Source organism: Camelus dromedarius, chromosome 27 (assembly GCF_036321535.1).
Source record: "Camelus dromedarius isolate mCamDro1 chromosome 27, mCamDro1.pat, whole genome shotgun sequence".
Classification (NCBI taxonomy): Eukaryota; Metazoa; Chordata; class Mammalia; order Artiodactyla; family Camelidae; genus Camelus; species Camelus dromedarius.
Window position 1 is genome coordinate 697,018 of NC_087462.1, and position 14,100 is coordinate 711,117.

Sequence of the window (14,100 nt, forward strand, 5' to 3'; positions counted from 1 at the left end):
TGTGAGGGGTGTTTGGGAATTGTGGGAGGCAGGACGTGCTATAAGGTGGGGAATCTGAGTCTGAGCCTGGGGCCGTTTTGGGACCCCAGTATGTGGGGCTGGCTGGTGTCTGCTGATCTTGCTGGTGGCGCCTCGTGGGGATCTAGGTCTCCCAGGCGTGTCTGCCGTTTGCCATCTGGATCTCTGCTCTCAGTGGTGACTTGGCCTCCCCAAATCACAACAGGCCGGCCTTTGCTCAGCCCAGGGCCCATGGCTCCACAGTGCAGTGTTCAGGGGTGCCCTGACCCCCTTCCCTCCAAGGCCTCTGTGCTCCTGGGTCCCCGGAGAAAACCCAGAGCAAGCGAGAGTATGCAGTAAATATTTATAATCAACCAGAAAACAAAACACAAGAAACTCCATCACTGGATAGTACACAGCACGAAGCTTCCAAGGGAGGGGCGGGGCGGGGCGGGGCGGGGCAACTCGGCCGGCCGCTGGCGAGGGCTGCCCCAACTTTTGGCAATAAATAAAGCTTGGGAAACTTGAAACCTTGACCGTTTGGGTTTTATGTCTCAAACACTGGTGAGTCCTGGCAGCTCTGTGGACGGTGCGGTTACTGGGCGTGCAGCCCGCTCAACATGCAGAGGTGAGCGTAGGGGCGCAGACACTGGGAGGAGGGCTGCGGGAGGTGTTCAGGGCTGGCAGCGGCAGCGGCAGGTGCAGTTATTGCTCAAAGGGGACACGGACTGCCGCGAGCACACGCCGCGGTGAGGTAAACGGCTTCCGCTTTGGGAGGTCGGCGGCCGCGGCCTTGGCCAGCCTCCCGGTCCTGCTGGCGCACTCTACATGGATCCTCAGCGCCCCGCGGTCCCAGCCCCGGCATCCTCGGCGCAGGTGCCCTGGCGCGGAGCCCTCGGCGCGTGCAGACCCGACGCATCTCGAGGCTCAACTGGGCCTGTGAGGGGCACTCTGTGCATGCGTCTCGCGCAGTCGGAACTCGTCGCCCCTCCAGGATGCAGCCCCTGCGCCTGCGCTTCCCGCCGCTGTGTGCCCCAGACACGATGCGGTGCGCCCGATTTTTCCGGTCACCACCCCGCTGCTGTCTGCGCCGGCGGAAGCTGGACGTCGTCCTCAGGAGCCCGAAGATGAGAATCCACCACACTCCCTCTAGTCGAGTCAGGGTCCTCTTGGCCTTGCGATTCCGCGGGGACCCAGCGAAGTGCCTGGAAGGGATCGTGTGCGTGCGCACTTTGGGGCGGTGCGGGGCGCCTGGGGCACTTAGTGTGCGCTCGAGGCCCTCTGTCCCGGGGCATGCGCGCCGGGGCGTCCGGCGCCGAGGCGTGGAGGCCCCCGCCGGCGACGAACAAGGTGAAGTGGGCGTGGGGCGCAGGCTTAGACCGGGCTGTGGTCGGGGGACGTGGGCGCAGCTGCAGCCAGCGCGGGAGCCACGGCAACGGGCTCGGCCAGGCGGGGAGGGAAGAGTCTGTCGTCGAGGCTGGCGGCCAGCTTGTCCAGTAGTGCCCCTGGGGGTCCGGCACACAGGCCGGAGCCCGGGCAGCCACCGCTGGGCTCCTCCTCGATGACGGGGATGGCGGGGACAGCGGGGACCGCCGGGTCATCACCCGCGCAGCCGTCGGGCGGGCAGTCGACGCTGTCTCCCCGGCGCAGGGGCGCACGCACGGGTCGGGCGTTGCCGGGTGGGGCCGTGGGTGGGGCGGAGGGCGCGGCCCGCGCGCCAGGGTCGCTGTGCTGCCGGCCACGCTGCTGCCACTGCTTGCGTGCATGGGGGTGCGGGTGCGCGCGTGCACGGTGGCGAGTGGCGGCGGACGGGGCATCGTCGAAGTACGGGTCGTGGCGCAGGAACTCGTGGAACAGCGCGTCCGTCTTCTCGTCAATGCTGTAGTCGCGGCGCGGGGCGCGGCGGGGCCAGGCACGGGGGCTGCGGGGCCGGGAGGGCGCCTCGGCCGCGGGCTCGATGGGCCCCTCGAAGCTGCTGCTCACCGTAAACTCACGGCCCATGCTCGTGAAGGAGGAGAGCTTCTCAGGCCCGCTGGGCAGCCCGTCCTCGCCCGCGCCGCGGCCCTCAATGCTGGCGTAGCCGCTGTCCATCTGCAGCAGCTTGCGCGGCCCACCCACCTCGCTGTCGGCCGTACGCGGTGTGGGCAGCGGCGAGGGCGGCGGGAAGGCGGGTGCAGTGCCTCCAGAGCCTGAACCCGAGCTGTCGCCGCTGCGCACCGAGTCGCGGTCGTTGCCGCTGCTGCTGTGGTCGGAGGCGTTGGCAGCATGCAGCTCGAGCGAGGCGCGCAGGCTCCAGATGTCACGGTAGATGGTCTGGGCCTGCTCTGGCCCTGCATCCCGCTCGCTGTCTGACTCTTGATGCTGCTGCTCCTGCTCAGGCCCCGTGCTGCCGCTGCGCTCCGGGGGGGAATCAGGGCTCGATCCTCCCGCGGCGCCCACCTCGTCGGCTGCTTCTAGCCTGCAAACCAGGAAGCAGCTGTCAGAAGGCTGTGAAGGCCCCCGCGACCCCTCCCCGGCCACCCTGCCTCTGGGTCTGAGAGGATGGGCATGGGTAGGAACCCTACAGGCTTGGCCAGGCCCTGTGGAAGATGAACTTTTTAAATGCTGCCTGCCTGTCTACTTTGCAGGGACTGCCTTTTGGGTAAACCCAGAGCCTTCCTGGCAGCTGCTGAATGGGGGCTTCTCTTGGAATATCTGATCCAGGCATCTGCTGGCACTGCTGGTGGTTGGCCCCTTGACCAGAAAGAGCTTAAGCCTCGCCTTGGGAGATGCCTTCTTCCTGACAACTTATTGTAGCAAGGGGCAGCTGGGGATGGATGGGAGGAGTAGAGTCCAGCTCAGCCCCTCCCCCTGGGTGAGTCTGGGTATGCAGCCTCACCTCCCAAGGTAGATTTGTTAAGGAACAAGGAGAATAAGCAAAAAGTGTTAACTCCCGGGACAGGGAAGTGCCCTGCTCCCTGGATCCTGTTGCCTATCCCACTGCCATGGGCCCAGAGCTTCAGGACAGTTGCCCTTGGGCAGGGGGAGGGAGATTGCTGGCAGAAGTGGTCACAAGTTTCTGAGTAGGGGCCATCTAGTCCTCAGGAGCACGGGCAGGCGGGCAGGGCCCTTCAGGCCGTGGGCACCAGCAGGAAGTGGCAATACCTGTGCAGACATCCACCCACAGCGTCCCTGATTGAGCAGGCATCCTGTCTTGGGAACCCGGGGCCCTGCCCGCCCCTCTACCCTTACCCAGTCTCCCCCTGCTTCCCTCTGGTCGGTGCTGGAGAGGTGGCCCCAGCCAGGCAGCCTCCGGGAGGGACGGTGGAGCCAGAGGGACACGACCGCCTGTCCGAAGGGGTGGGGCAGGGGCCCACAGGTCCACCCCTGGCACCTCTATCTACTGAAAAATACCTGCCGAGAGGGGGGGGCGGGCTGGTGGGGCTGGCCAGAAAGGGGCGGGGCTGCGGGAAGGCCACTGCGTCGCCAGCGCTGGCAATGTACTGGATGTAGTCCACCTGGGGGGCATCCCCCTCCTCCTGTTCCATGCTCTCGCTGGCTGCCCGCTGCCGCTGGAAGTGGTGCCTCTTTGGGGAGCCTGTGCAGAGGAAGGCACGGCAGCCTGCCTGGGCCCCTCCCAGCCCTGGGCCCACTCTCACCCCCAAGCCAGCAGACCCCAGCCTAGGCCAGGTGAGTGTGCACCCTGGGGAACCAAGGCACAGAGGGCAGAAGGGCCAGGCTAGGTGTGGGTTGAGCTGCCAAGGTGGCAGCATTGCCCCAAGTGGTCCCAGCAGATGGGTGTGGCCAGAGCAAGGACTTGTACCGGACACATACCCAGCAGCAGACACAGCCCAGCTGGAGTGCAGAAGGCCGAAGGCTTGGGTGAGTGAGGGACAGCTGAGGGGAGAGAGGTAAAGCCCTTTCCTGCCAGCTCCAGCCCCAGCCTGGCCGGTGGGCCCCCTGGCCAGGTGCCAGGATCCTCCCATGACAAGAGGCCTCGCTGGGAAGGCCTCGGGGTAGGGATGAGACTCACCCAGCAAACAGGTTCTGGGTGCTTTTGCATTTGACTGTAATCACCATCAGGAATCACAGGCTCCATCTGGACTCCCAGCAGGGCAGTGGGATAGGCCCTCCCCTCCCAGGCCAGCGGCACCTCTGCCAGAACTCACCCCTCCTGCCCCTGTGCCAGCTGGAGCCAGGCCCTGACAAGGGGGCTCACTGTCACTGGCCATGCACCTTCCCTCATCTCCAACACTGCCTGTCCCCTCTCTCTGCCTCTCCTGGCACCGGGACCTGCCACCTCCTCCACTGGGCAGCAGGTGTCCCAGTGGCCTGGCCCCACTGAGCTCCCTTTAGCAGAGTTGGTTCCCACTGTCAGTGCCCACTCCCCACGCAGGGTCCTTGGGTGGAGAGTTTAGAAGCCCTGTATCCAGTGCCCCATGTGACCAGGGGTCTGCAGGATTGGAGACCCACCACCTGTTATAAATAAAGTTTTATTGGCACAAACCATCCTCATTTACACGTTATCCAGGGCTGCTTTCGTGCAACAGCAGACGGACTGACTCCAAAGCCAAAACCAACCATCTGGTGCCTCATGGGAAAAGTTCACCAATCCGTGTTCTGGACCGAAAAGCCTTTCGTTTTACTGGGGAACAGCATGCAGCCCTGGGTCCTCCTCCTGACCAGCTCCAAGACCTTGGGCAAAATGCCTGGTGGCAAGTGGGTGAGGCCGGCCAGCGGGGTGGGGCATGGGGACCCTGCCCTGGGCGCAGAGTCTCCTGCTCCATGGCAGCCTCTGGGCCTTGCTCCCTGCCAGGGGCCACAGCTCACCTCTAGTGTCCAGACTGGACGCCCGCTGGCTGGGCTCCAGCTTCCACTTCTTGACCTTGAAGTAGGGGCTGGCCCCATCCAGGCTGGCGTGGCGCCTCAGGCGGGTGAAGAACTGCAGGACAGGGCCCGCCCCAGAGCCGGGGCCCGCCTCCCCCGGTCCTGCTGCCACCCCGGGGCCCCCAGGCTTGGCACTCCTGACAGCCGCGTCCAACTGTGAGGAAAGAGAGATTCTTTCAGACACGCAGACTCCTGGCCTGGTCCACAGCCCTGCATTTGTGCTGAGGAAGAGCCGGGGACTCTCGGGGAGTAGGAGCCATGCTAAGCCCAGGGGCTGGGGCCTCCTTCCCACTGAGACCCTGCCTGAGAGGCTCCCCAGGGGCTCAGCCAGTCACTGGCCAGCTCTGTTCTCCCAGCCCTGAACAGAGGGGGTCGGAGGGTGAGCATCTGGGGTTCCTGGCCCACTGCCCGAGATGGGGCCTGAACCCCGCCACCCCCACCTGCAGCTGCCACCCTGCCCCAGGCATGCGTGCACCAGCAGCCTCCCTCCTGAGTGCAGGGGCCAGGAGGGCCATGGTGGGTGGGGGGCCACAGAATAACTCTTCCTGGGATGGGGCAGGGGTGCCTACACAGGGGCCTCACCGAGGTGCCTTCCCCAGAGTCACTGGATGCCGAGGGGCTGATCTCGAAGTCGGCAGGGCCCACGGCCGAATTGTAAGGGTCACCTGGCAGGGCGGAGCTGGGGCCCACGGAGCGGCCAGTGAGGGCCTTCCCCGGGGGCTGTGGGACAGAGCCGGGATGGGGGAGGAAGCAGTGACAGGTCAAAGAGCACAGGTGGCTGAGAGGGTGTGCTGGGCCTGCCACCCACAGTGTACCCAGCCGGCCCGCTCCCCATCCTGAGATGAGGGGCCCAGCTGGAGGGCGGGGAAGGCAGTGAGGGTGGGGTCCTGCCTGGAGTCCTGGGCCAGCCGCCACCCCCCCCTCACCTGGAATATGGCAAAGCTGGCCTTGGGGGCTGCAGCGGGGTGCGGTGTGGTGGTGGCACTGGCCTCGCCTGAGTCACACTCATGGATGGTGACAATCTTGAGGGGCGGCAGGTGCAGGTGTGTGAGGCGGGCGTTCTTCAAGTGATGAAAGTCCCCCTCCGTCAGGGTGTACCTGCGCCCAGCATGCCTGCCTGTCACCAGCGGGCTGCCCCCTCAACGTGCAGCTCCACTTAGGGGGAGCCAGGTCCCCAGCCCACACCCTGCCATCCTCTCTGGGACCGCTGTCACCCTGCCAGGTGTAGGGGAGAGCAGGGCAACCAGGGAGGCCAGCCCGCTCCCCCGCTGCCCAGCCTCCATACCTGCGGCCCTTGTCCCTCGCCTTCCGGCTCTGCTCAAATAGGGCTGCCTCGTTGAAGGACACCCGGCGGCCAGTGGAGCCGGTGGACAGGAAGCGCTCGGTCTCAGCATCCTGGCCCTCAGGGTCCTCCCCCCTGAAGTCGGGGTCTGCGAGGAGAGCCAAGAGAGGGTGGGCCCCAAGTGGGCCGTGCTGGGTGCCAGGCGGGCCACTGGGTGGGGCGGGTCCGGAAGGGAGCGCGGAGGGCCCGACTGACCGCCCGGGACAGGGCGGGGGTGGACGGGCACTCGCTCAGCCGCTCACACACTCACTCACTCAGCATGCGCCTGCGGGCACCTACGCGTGGGCTTAAGGAAACAGAGATGAGTCGGAAGCGAGCTGCGCCCAGTCTGGTGGGGGAGACAGACAGACACAGATGGTCAGGCGGCCCGAGGGGGGCAGCCGGGGGGCAGACGGGAGGGTGGGCAGATGGGTGGGGCTCGGGACCTGGCCGGCCCCTCACCTGGGGCTGGGTGTGTGCCGCTGTCCAGATAGGTGGTAGTGGTCTTCTCTGCTTCTTCTGGGGCTCTGGGGAGGGACAGTCGGGGAGCACAGTGGGCTGGAGGGCCCAGACAGTACTGCCCACAGGTCCCTGCAGGGCTTATGCCCAAGGGCAGTGTCCCAGGCTCACAGGAGCCTGGATCTTTGGACTGCCGTGTTCCATGGGCCCTGTGTGAGCACACGCTGGGGAAACGACACTAAAAGCAGGCCCAGGACTCTGGCTGGTGGACACAACCTGCACCCCAGACAGGCTCTCGTGCTGACCTGTCCCTGCTCCCTGGTGGGGGCGGTTGGGGCTGCGCACCTGTGGAGGCGCCGGTGGACCTCCCAGCAGCGCCTGCAGAGCAGCAGCACGCCTGACAGCACCACGAGCGTGCCCCCAACGAAAAGTGCCATCACCACCACCAGCAGCACAGAGTTGTCCAGTATGGGGTCCGGCTCAGTCTGCAGGAGGGTCAGCAGTTGGGGGGAGCTGTGTCAGGGCCGGTGGGTGTGGACTGGTGGCCCCGCCCCACCAGTCCTCCCCAACCTCCCCACCTCACTCACCGTGGGGCGGCCCGTGACGTTGTCCCACGTTGTGGTCAGGGCGACAGTGGCAGGGGTGGTGACGGCTGTGGCCATGGTGGCTGTAGGCTGCATTTTGAGGCTAGGAGGAGGGGCCTAGGGGGGTAGGGCCTGCTCAGCTGGAGCTCCTTGGTCCCCCTTCCCACCTCCCTGGGAGTAGGAGCAGGGGTCCACACAGGGCAGTGACCCACAGAGAGGTGAAGGGGGGAGCCCCGAGGCAGCCAGCACCTGGCTCAGATCGGTGCCCGGGACCTCTCTGTCCCCATCTCCGAAAAGGGGAGGCGTGTGCATATTGACAGCTTCCCCAGCCGGTGGGGCCGGCCAGGCAAGGTGGCGCTGGGCAGGGAGCCCTGCCCAGGAAAGGGGGAGCACCTCTGCCAGGAATGGGGAAACTGAGGCTATCAGCCCACTCCCGCCAGGCTCCAGGGGCCCTGCCTGCCCCATCAGGGGCGCGGGAGGGGCTGCCTGGGTCCTAGGGGACTGATTGCAATAATAACGGGGACTCGGGTCATCCCTTGGGCTATCCAGCCCCGGGGAGGGGGGAGAAGAGCTGACCACGGGGACTCCTAGGTCATGACACTCAGAGGTAAAAGTTCCCCTCTGCAGAGTGGTGGTGGGGGAATGAAAAGGCCAAAGAAGGCGCATCTGTTCCCAGCCCTCAAGAATCTGGTTCCCATGGCGACTGAGCGAGCAGGCCGAGCTGGTGGAGGGGAGCGGGTTGCCAGGGAGCACGAGGAGGGGAGGGGGCGCGGGGGAGGGAGGCCTCCTGCAGGGGAGGCTGAAGCCAGCCCCGGGCGGCAAGATGGCTGCTGCCGCCGCCCGCCGGTGCCCAGCCCGACCACGCGCCCCCGCCGCACCCCTCCCAGCCCCAGCTGGCCAGTTTCCACGTCTGCCTGGCGTGGAGGCACCGAGGCTGGGAGGGTCTCCGTGCTCGGGAAGGGGACTGCCTGGACATTGCACCTGACCGCCCTCCCCAGCACACAGCTCCTTCCTGCGGGAAGGACCGGTGGCTGCACTATGGAATATCAGGGAACCGAGTCTGGGGCCGGGATGACCGGCAGCCCTGAGCGGACACGGCGAGTGGCCCTTCCCCGCAGGAAAGGGAAAGCCCGTACACAGGTTCCGGCGTCCCCAACCTTTTGGGGCTTTACCCCCACTTGACAGCGGAGGGGAAACTGAGGCCCAGAGGAGGGGAGGGTACCGGCAAAAGCCAGGTGTCCTCAGCACTCTGGGTCAGAGGCTGGCCGCGACTCCCCTGCATCCTTGGGGGAGGGGGCACCTATATGTAGGTCGGGAAATGAGTTCACGCTGGAGGGGGAGGGGGCAGAGGCACAGGGACGATGACAGGAGATCAGGAAAGATGGCAGGAGGCCGAGGGGGAAGCGGGGGTAGGCGGGGACGGCAGCCTAGGGCGGAGGGTCCAGCCCCTAAAGTCCCGCCGGGCCTTGGCTCCCGATCGGGCTTGCCTCCGCTCCCACCCCCGCGCCCTCAACCGGCCCTAGGGACGGGGATGGCAAGCGGCGAGATGCAGGGAACCGACTCCAGACACTTCTCAATCTCGTGTTAAGCCAAGAAGCGCAAACGCCATGGCCCTTGGCAAATCTCACAGCGGGAAACTGAGGCTGGGGAAGGCGTGGGCAAGGGTCCCTCTCCGGGCTGCCGAAGGGAGGGTGCAGAGCCCCGTCGACTGACCCCTCACGCTGGCCCCGGCTCCTCCGCTCCCTGCCTCTGGCCTCGCCGCCTCGCGGGAAGGGACCGGTGGTCTCGAGCCAGGGCGGGCCCCGCGGCCTCAGCCTGTCCCCCGCCCGCCCCGGTGCAGCCCCAGGCCCGCGCGCCTACCTCAGCGCCGGGGCGCGCGGCCCATGGGCGGCGGGCGGGCGGCTGCGCGGCGCTCCCGGCTGGCTCCGGCGCCCGGTAGCCGCGGAGCAGGCGGAGAATTTATGAATGAAGAGCGCGGCGCACGGGGGAGGCAGGCGCCAGAGGAGGGGCCGCACACGTGATCACGTTGGCCGCAAGCCCGCTCCGACCCGCTCGGTGTCGCCCGGTGCCGCCCGGTCCCCGGCCGGCCGCCCCCACCGCTTTCTCCGCCGCGTCTGACTAGCTCCGCGCCAGCCACCGCCTCCCCTTCCCTTCCGGCGGGGGCGGGGGGCGGAGCCTGCGCTCCCGGGCGCCCCCTCCCCACGCGGAGCCGCCCTCTCCCGAGGCAGCTGAATCTCCGCCTCCGGTCCCCCCTTCACGACTCCCCGACCCTTCCCAGGATCCCCAAGGAAAGAAAACCAAAGTGGTGTTGGTCCTGGGGCTCACGACTCCCCGCAGCCCGGAATCCTGGGGTGCATAAACTCCCCTTCCATCACTTCCCCCAACTTGGGAGTCTGCAGGATGCACAGCCCAGGGGCTCCGGCACTGTCAGGGATCACCAGGAGCCCTTGTTAGGATGAGCAAAGATAATGAACGCAACCTATGCTCAGTGCCACCAGGGCCTGCCCAGCGCCCAGTGACCTCAGATCTACCCCTTCAGAAACCCCATGCCTGGTCAATTCCAAAGCTGCTCCTTCTCGGACAATCGTGCCAAATCCTTCTAGATGTGAAGGCCACCAAGCTGCCACCAACCTTGTCTGGGTCCCAGCCCAGCCTGTCTAGTCCTGTGCTCAACATAGCAAAATGGCACCCCTTTCTCCTCCAGTGAAAGCGGAAAGCCCAGTCCAACCTCAGGGCCTTTGCACTTGCAGGGGCTGGGCCTGCAGGGCTTTCCTCACTCAGTGGCAAGAGTCCCTCCCTCGCTTCCGTCACCTCTTTCCCAGTGGCAAATTCTTCATCTCCTCTTGGCCCCACAAAGCAGCTCCCATCCCACACTTCCTCCATCCCCCTGTTGTACTTTGCTTTTCTCCAAGACCCCGTGTTGTGTCCTTACTCACGCCTCTCCCCACTCCATGGTGACAGGGCAGGAGTTCTCTTACAGCTCGGTCCCTGGTCATAGCACAGGGCCGGCACACTGGAGGGATCGTGCGTGTCCAGTGGATGAAAGGATGACCCTGCTGAAGGAGGGCAAGGGGCAGTCAAACGGACAGGCACTCAGGATGGCCAGTGGAAAATGCATGTGCAAAGTCCGAGGTCCGAAACTGTGTTGGAGGGAATGGGGAAGCCATCTTGTGGTTCCCAGCAGCGGAATGACACGGTCCCTCTCGCTGTGTGTGGAGAAAGCATCAAGGGAGGAGCCTGGGGCCATCCAAGCCAGGAAGGGTCGCTGCAGTGGCTGAACTGGGTGGACGAGCCTTGTGGATGGATCCACTGTAGAATTCCAGTATAACCCCATGTTTGGGACCTGAGAAACGGGTGGGTAGCGCCCCTACCCCTGGGCCACCATGGAGTGAGGATTAGAGATGAGCCGAGTGGATTGGTTTGAGGAGTCTTTTGGAATAGGCCTCCATATATAGGCTCTGGCGCTCCGTGAGAGGTCGTGGCCGTGCACCGGGCGCACCCCTACAAATGTGAGAGGCGCTTTCCTCTGCACACACTCGCCTACAGCCAGGATGCCCAAGGAACTGGGACTGACGCCCCGAGTGCCCCTGAGCGCTGGCCCGGAGAGGGGGCGGGGGTCTGGGCGCGAGGCTTCCCTGTAGGAGCCTCTTTCGGCCACAGCACCTGCAGAGCCAAACGCCCAGGTGTGACACCCTTCCCCGTACCGTCCTCAGCCAAGTCCCTTCCTGGTGTGGGCCCTACGTGGGTTGAGCCGGACTCTGCGTTGTCCCAGAATCCAGGCTGGGGGCTGGGGCCCGGCCCGGGGCGCAGACCTGCAGAAACGCGGGGGCGGGGCGGTGACGTCAGCGCCGCGAGCGAGGCTGCGCGGGCCGCGGTGACGTCCGCTGAGCCCCAGGCCGCCCGCGCAAGCGCCCCTACGTCAGCAGCGCGCGGAAGCGGTGGCAGGTCGGGAGGGGCCAGGCGGAGAGCATCTCCGGGAGCCGTTCGCCCCCTGCCGACGTCAACGGGAGTTGCAGCCAAGCGTTTCCCACACGGCTGAACGCTTGCCCGCGCTAGACTCTCCGCCTGGGATGCTGTTGCCGGGACGCCTGCACTTCCTACAGCCGGCGCACTCCGGAACCCCTACTGTTTTCTTGTTTGTGTTTGTTACTTCCTGACATACTATAAGACATATTCATTATTTTGAGTGTCTGTTAAACGCCCCCACCACCCCAAGCTGTATCAGGAATCTTGATATTTCCCTGGTATCTCTCCAGCGCCTGACATCCAATGAGCGTCCCCAAAACCTTGTATTCAACTCAAGTGTCTCTTCACGCAGACTTCTGGTCCTCTCCATGCAGTACCGTATAACTGACCATCGGGCTGGGAGCTCGGGTCGGAAGGAAACTACAACCCCCAGGATGCCGCGCGCCCTGGCGGTGCGTCGTCATCAACATCGCGCGCAGCCCGCCGGGAGTCGTAGTTCGCGCGTGCGCCCTACTTGAATTCTTATCCCAGAAGTCCTCGCGCGTCGTCCTCCTCGCCCTCCAGGCCGTTTGCGTCCAGCCGGAGTCCGCTAGCCTCCACCCCGCCGTCCGCCGTCCGCCGACCGCGGTACGCCTGCCGCCATGCTGCCTGCCGCGCTGCTCCGCCGCCCAGGCTTGGCCCGCCTCGTGCGCCAAGCCCGCGCTTACGCCGAGGCTGCCGCCGCCCCGGCCCCCGTCGCTGGCCCGGGACAGATGTCCTTCACCTTCGCCTCACCCACGCAGGTTCGGACGTCCGCGGGCTCGGGCCCCGCACCCGCGCCCCTGTCCCGTGTGGTCCGGGATCCGAGCCCCCAGTCCCCAGGTCGGCGACCTGCATTCCAGTCCCGCGCCCCTATCCCGTCTGGTCCGGGATCCGAGCCCCCAACTCCCGTGGTCGCCGTCCCTCAGCCCCTCATTCCGATCTGCGCCCAGCATGCGCCCTAACGCCACGTGATTCAGACCGGAGTCCCCGGTACCCCTTCCGAGTTATGCGCCTCCTGCATGCTCCCTCCTGCAGTGGCTGTTTGTGCCATAACGGCGTTTCCTTACGGGAGGAATGGTGGTTTGATTTCGTTCTCTTGTAGACGAAGGCAGTGCAGCCTTGCTCGAGGACCCCACCGAAGCATTGGTCCCAGTGCAGCTGCCTCTGGGTCCCTCATCAGCTTTCAGCTCTGACGTAGATGTTTAATGGCAGGGGAGACTAAATGCTGGTTCCGTGGTACTGGCCTGAAGCAACCGGTTCATCACGCTTTCTCTAGGTGTTCTTCAACGGTGCCAACGTCCGGCAGGTGGACGTGCCCACGCAGACGGGAGCCTTCGGCATTCTGGCAGCCCATGTGCCCACCCTGCAGGTCCTGCGGCCGGGGCTGGTTGTGGTCCATGCTGAAGACGGTACCACTTCCAAATACTTTGGTGAGTTGAGTGGAGGGCAGAGGAAAGAGGCTGGGCAGAGGACACCGGTCCCAGCAGACAAGTCCCCATTTCAGTTGACTGAGTAAGAAAGGGCATAGTGCTTCCCAGCTTTGGACTGGCTGTGGTTAGGGGTCGAACTGGTCAGGGGAGGGGGACCCATGCTGACAGGTGCTGGGAAGAGAAGTGAAAATGTGGCCTGGAGGGGGCCCTTTGGAGGAGGAAGGATCCTCCATTCTGAGAAAGTCATCCAGCAGCGTGGTTCTTTCCCAGCACCACAACTGAGACTTGAACTCAGTTCTGCTTTTCCCCTGACCTTGGTTCAGCCCATGGGCTGGTGGGCAGAGGGAGGGGTCTTTGCCCCCATGTCCAGCCTCCAGGGGGTGCACCTGGTGGTCACCTATCTACTTGTGTGCTTGAGCCTTTGGACCTTGGAGCCAGGCTGTGGGCTCACCCTCCCAACCCAGTAGGGGCTCGGGCTGCCTGTGTCCCCCATGCCTGGACATAGAGCTCTCACTCCCCTTTCCCCTCCGCAGTGAGCAGCGGTTCTGTCACAGTGAATGCTGATTCCTCGGTGCAGTTACTGGCTGAAGAAGCTGTGACACTGGACATGCTGGACCTGGGGGTGAGTGCCCCAGGGGATGTCGAGGCACAGAGCTGGTCGAAGCTGGTGGAGAACTCCCTGGCTGCAGGGAGGGAACTAGCATGTGGGGCCGGTGTCGGGCTGGGGCCCAGGCTTAGTCCTCACCCGCCACCCACCCCCTGCAGGCGGCCAAGGCGAACCTGGAGAAGGCGCAGTCGGAGCTGTTGGGGGCGGCAGATGAGGCCACGAGGGCCGAGATCCAGATCCGCATCGAGGCCAGCGAGGCCCTGGTGAAGGCCCTGGAGTAGGCGGGGCCTGCCCCGTGTTGGCTGTGGCGGAGGCCCAGGCAGCGGAGGCAGCTCCCGTGGTCCAGGCTGACTTGGGGGGCAGGAGGCTGAGTGAAGCGGGCCAGACAGCCCCTAGAGCACTACTTCCCTAGGGGAAGCGGTCCTTGCTGGGAAGCCGCCAGGTGGCAGCATAGGGCCAGCTTCTGTCCAGGGCATCCTGCAGGGCTTTGTTCCCTCCTGCTAAATAAACCTCAGGAACAAGCCCTCAGCAACTCTGGCCAACTTGGTGGGGCGGGGCGAGTTCAGACACTCGCCCTGTCCGTGGTGGGTATTGTCACTCTGGGGGCTCTTGTCCCACCTCCCAAGATCCCCTGGACCTGATGTGCTGCCCACCACTCCCCTGCCGAGCCTGCTGCAGAGAGCTCTGCTCCCAGCCTTCTCGCCCAGACAGCCTGCCCCCTCCCAAGGCCCTCATTAAAGATCTGGGAGCCAACTTGTGTATACTGGCTTTGTCCTGCTTGGGGCAGCAGGCTCGGGACCCAGCCTGGTCTCTGCCCCAGCTCTCTGTGTCTACCGAGCGAGGTGGGGC

At 65.4% G+C, this 14,100-nt stretch overlaps 2 protein-coding genes across 4 annotated transcripts; one reads left to right on the forward strand and one right to left on the reverse strand.

Moving 5' to 3' along the window:
• Window positions 1–143: 143 nt before the first annotated feature.
• On the reverse strand, window positions 144–11,039 carry CBARP (CACN subunit beta associated regulatory protein). Of its 3 annotated transcripts, none has more exons than XM_064479628.1 (10): window positions 10,160–11,039; window positions 7,231–7,344; window positions 6,989–7,128; window positions 6,647–6,711; window positions 6,149–6,293; window positions 5,790–5,961; window positions 5,446–5,583; window positions 4,807–5,017; window positions 3,391–3,574; window positions 144–2,455 (listed from the first exon to the last, which is right to left on the reverse strand). In XM_064479628.1, the coding sequence occupies exons 2-10, from the start codon at window positions 7,321–7,323 to the stop codon at window positions 1,372–1,374; spliced, it is 2,232 nt and encodes a 743-aa protein (XP_064335698.1). In that variant the 5' UTR covers window positions 7,324–7,344; window positions 10,160–11,039; the 3' UTR covers window positions 144–1,371. The 3 variants fall into 3 exon arrangements, with proteins under 3 accessions (XP_064335698.1, XP_031293949.2, XP_064335696.1); XM_031438089.2 differs by having other exon boundaries at window positions 10,039–11,039; XM_064479626.1 differs by having other exon boundaries at window positions 9,088–11,039.
• Window positions 11,040–11,721: 682 nt separating this feature from the next.
• ATP5F1D (ATP synthase F1 subunit delta) lies at window positions 11,722–14,004 on the forward strand. The gene is made up of 4 exons (XM_031438175.2): window positions 11,722–11,975; window positions 12,491–12,644; window positions 13,178–13,266; window positions 13,410–14,004. Exons 1-4 carry the CDS (start codon window positions 11,835–11,837, stop codon window positions 13,530–13,532), a joined length of 507 nt encoding a protein of 168 aa, XP_031294035.1. The 5' UTR covers window positions 11,722–11,834; the 3' UTR covers window positions 13,533–14,004.
• The last annotated feature ends 96 nt before the right edge of the window (window positions 14,005–14,100 follow it).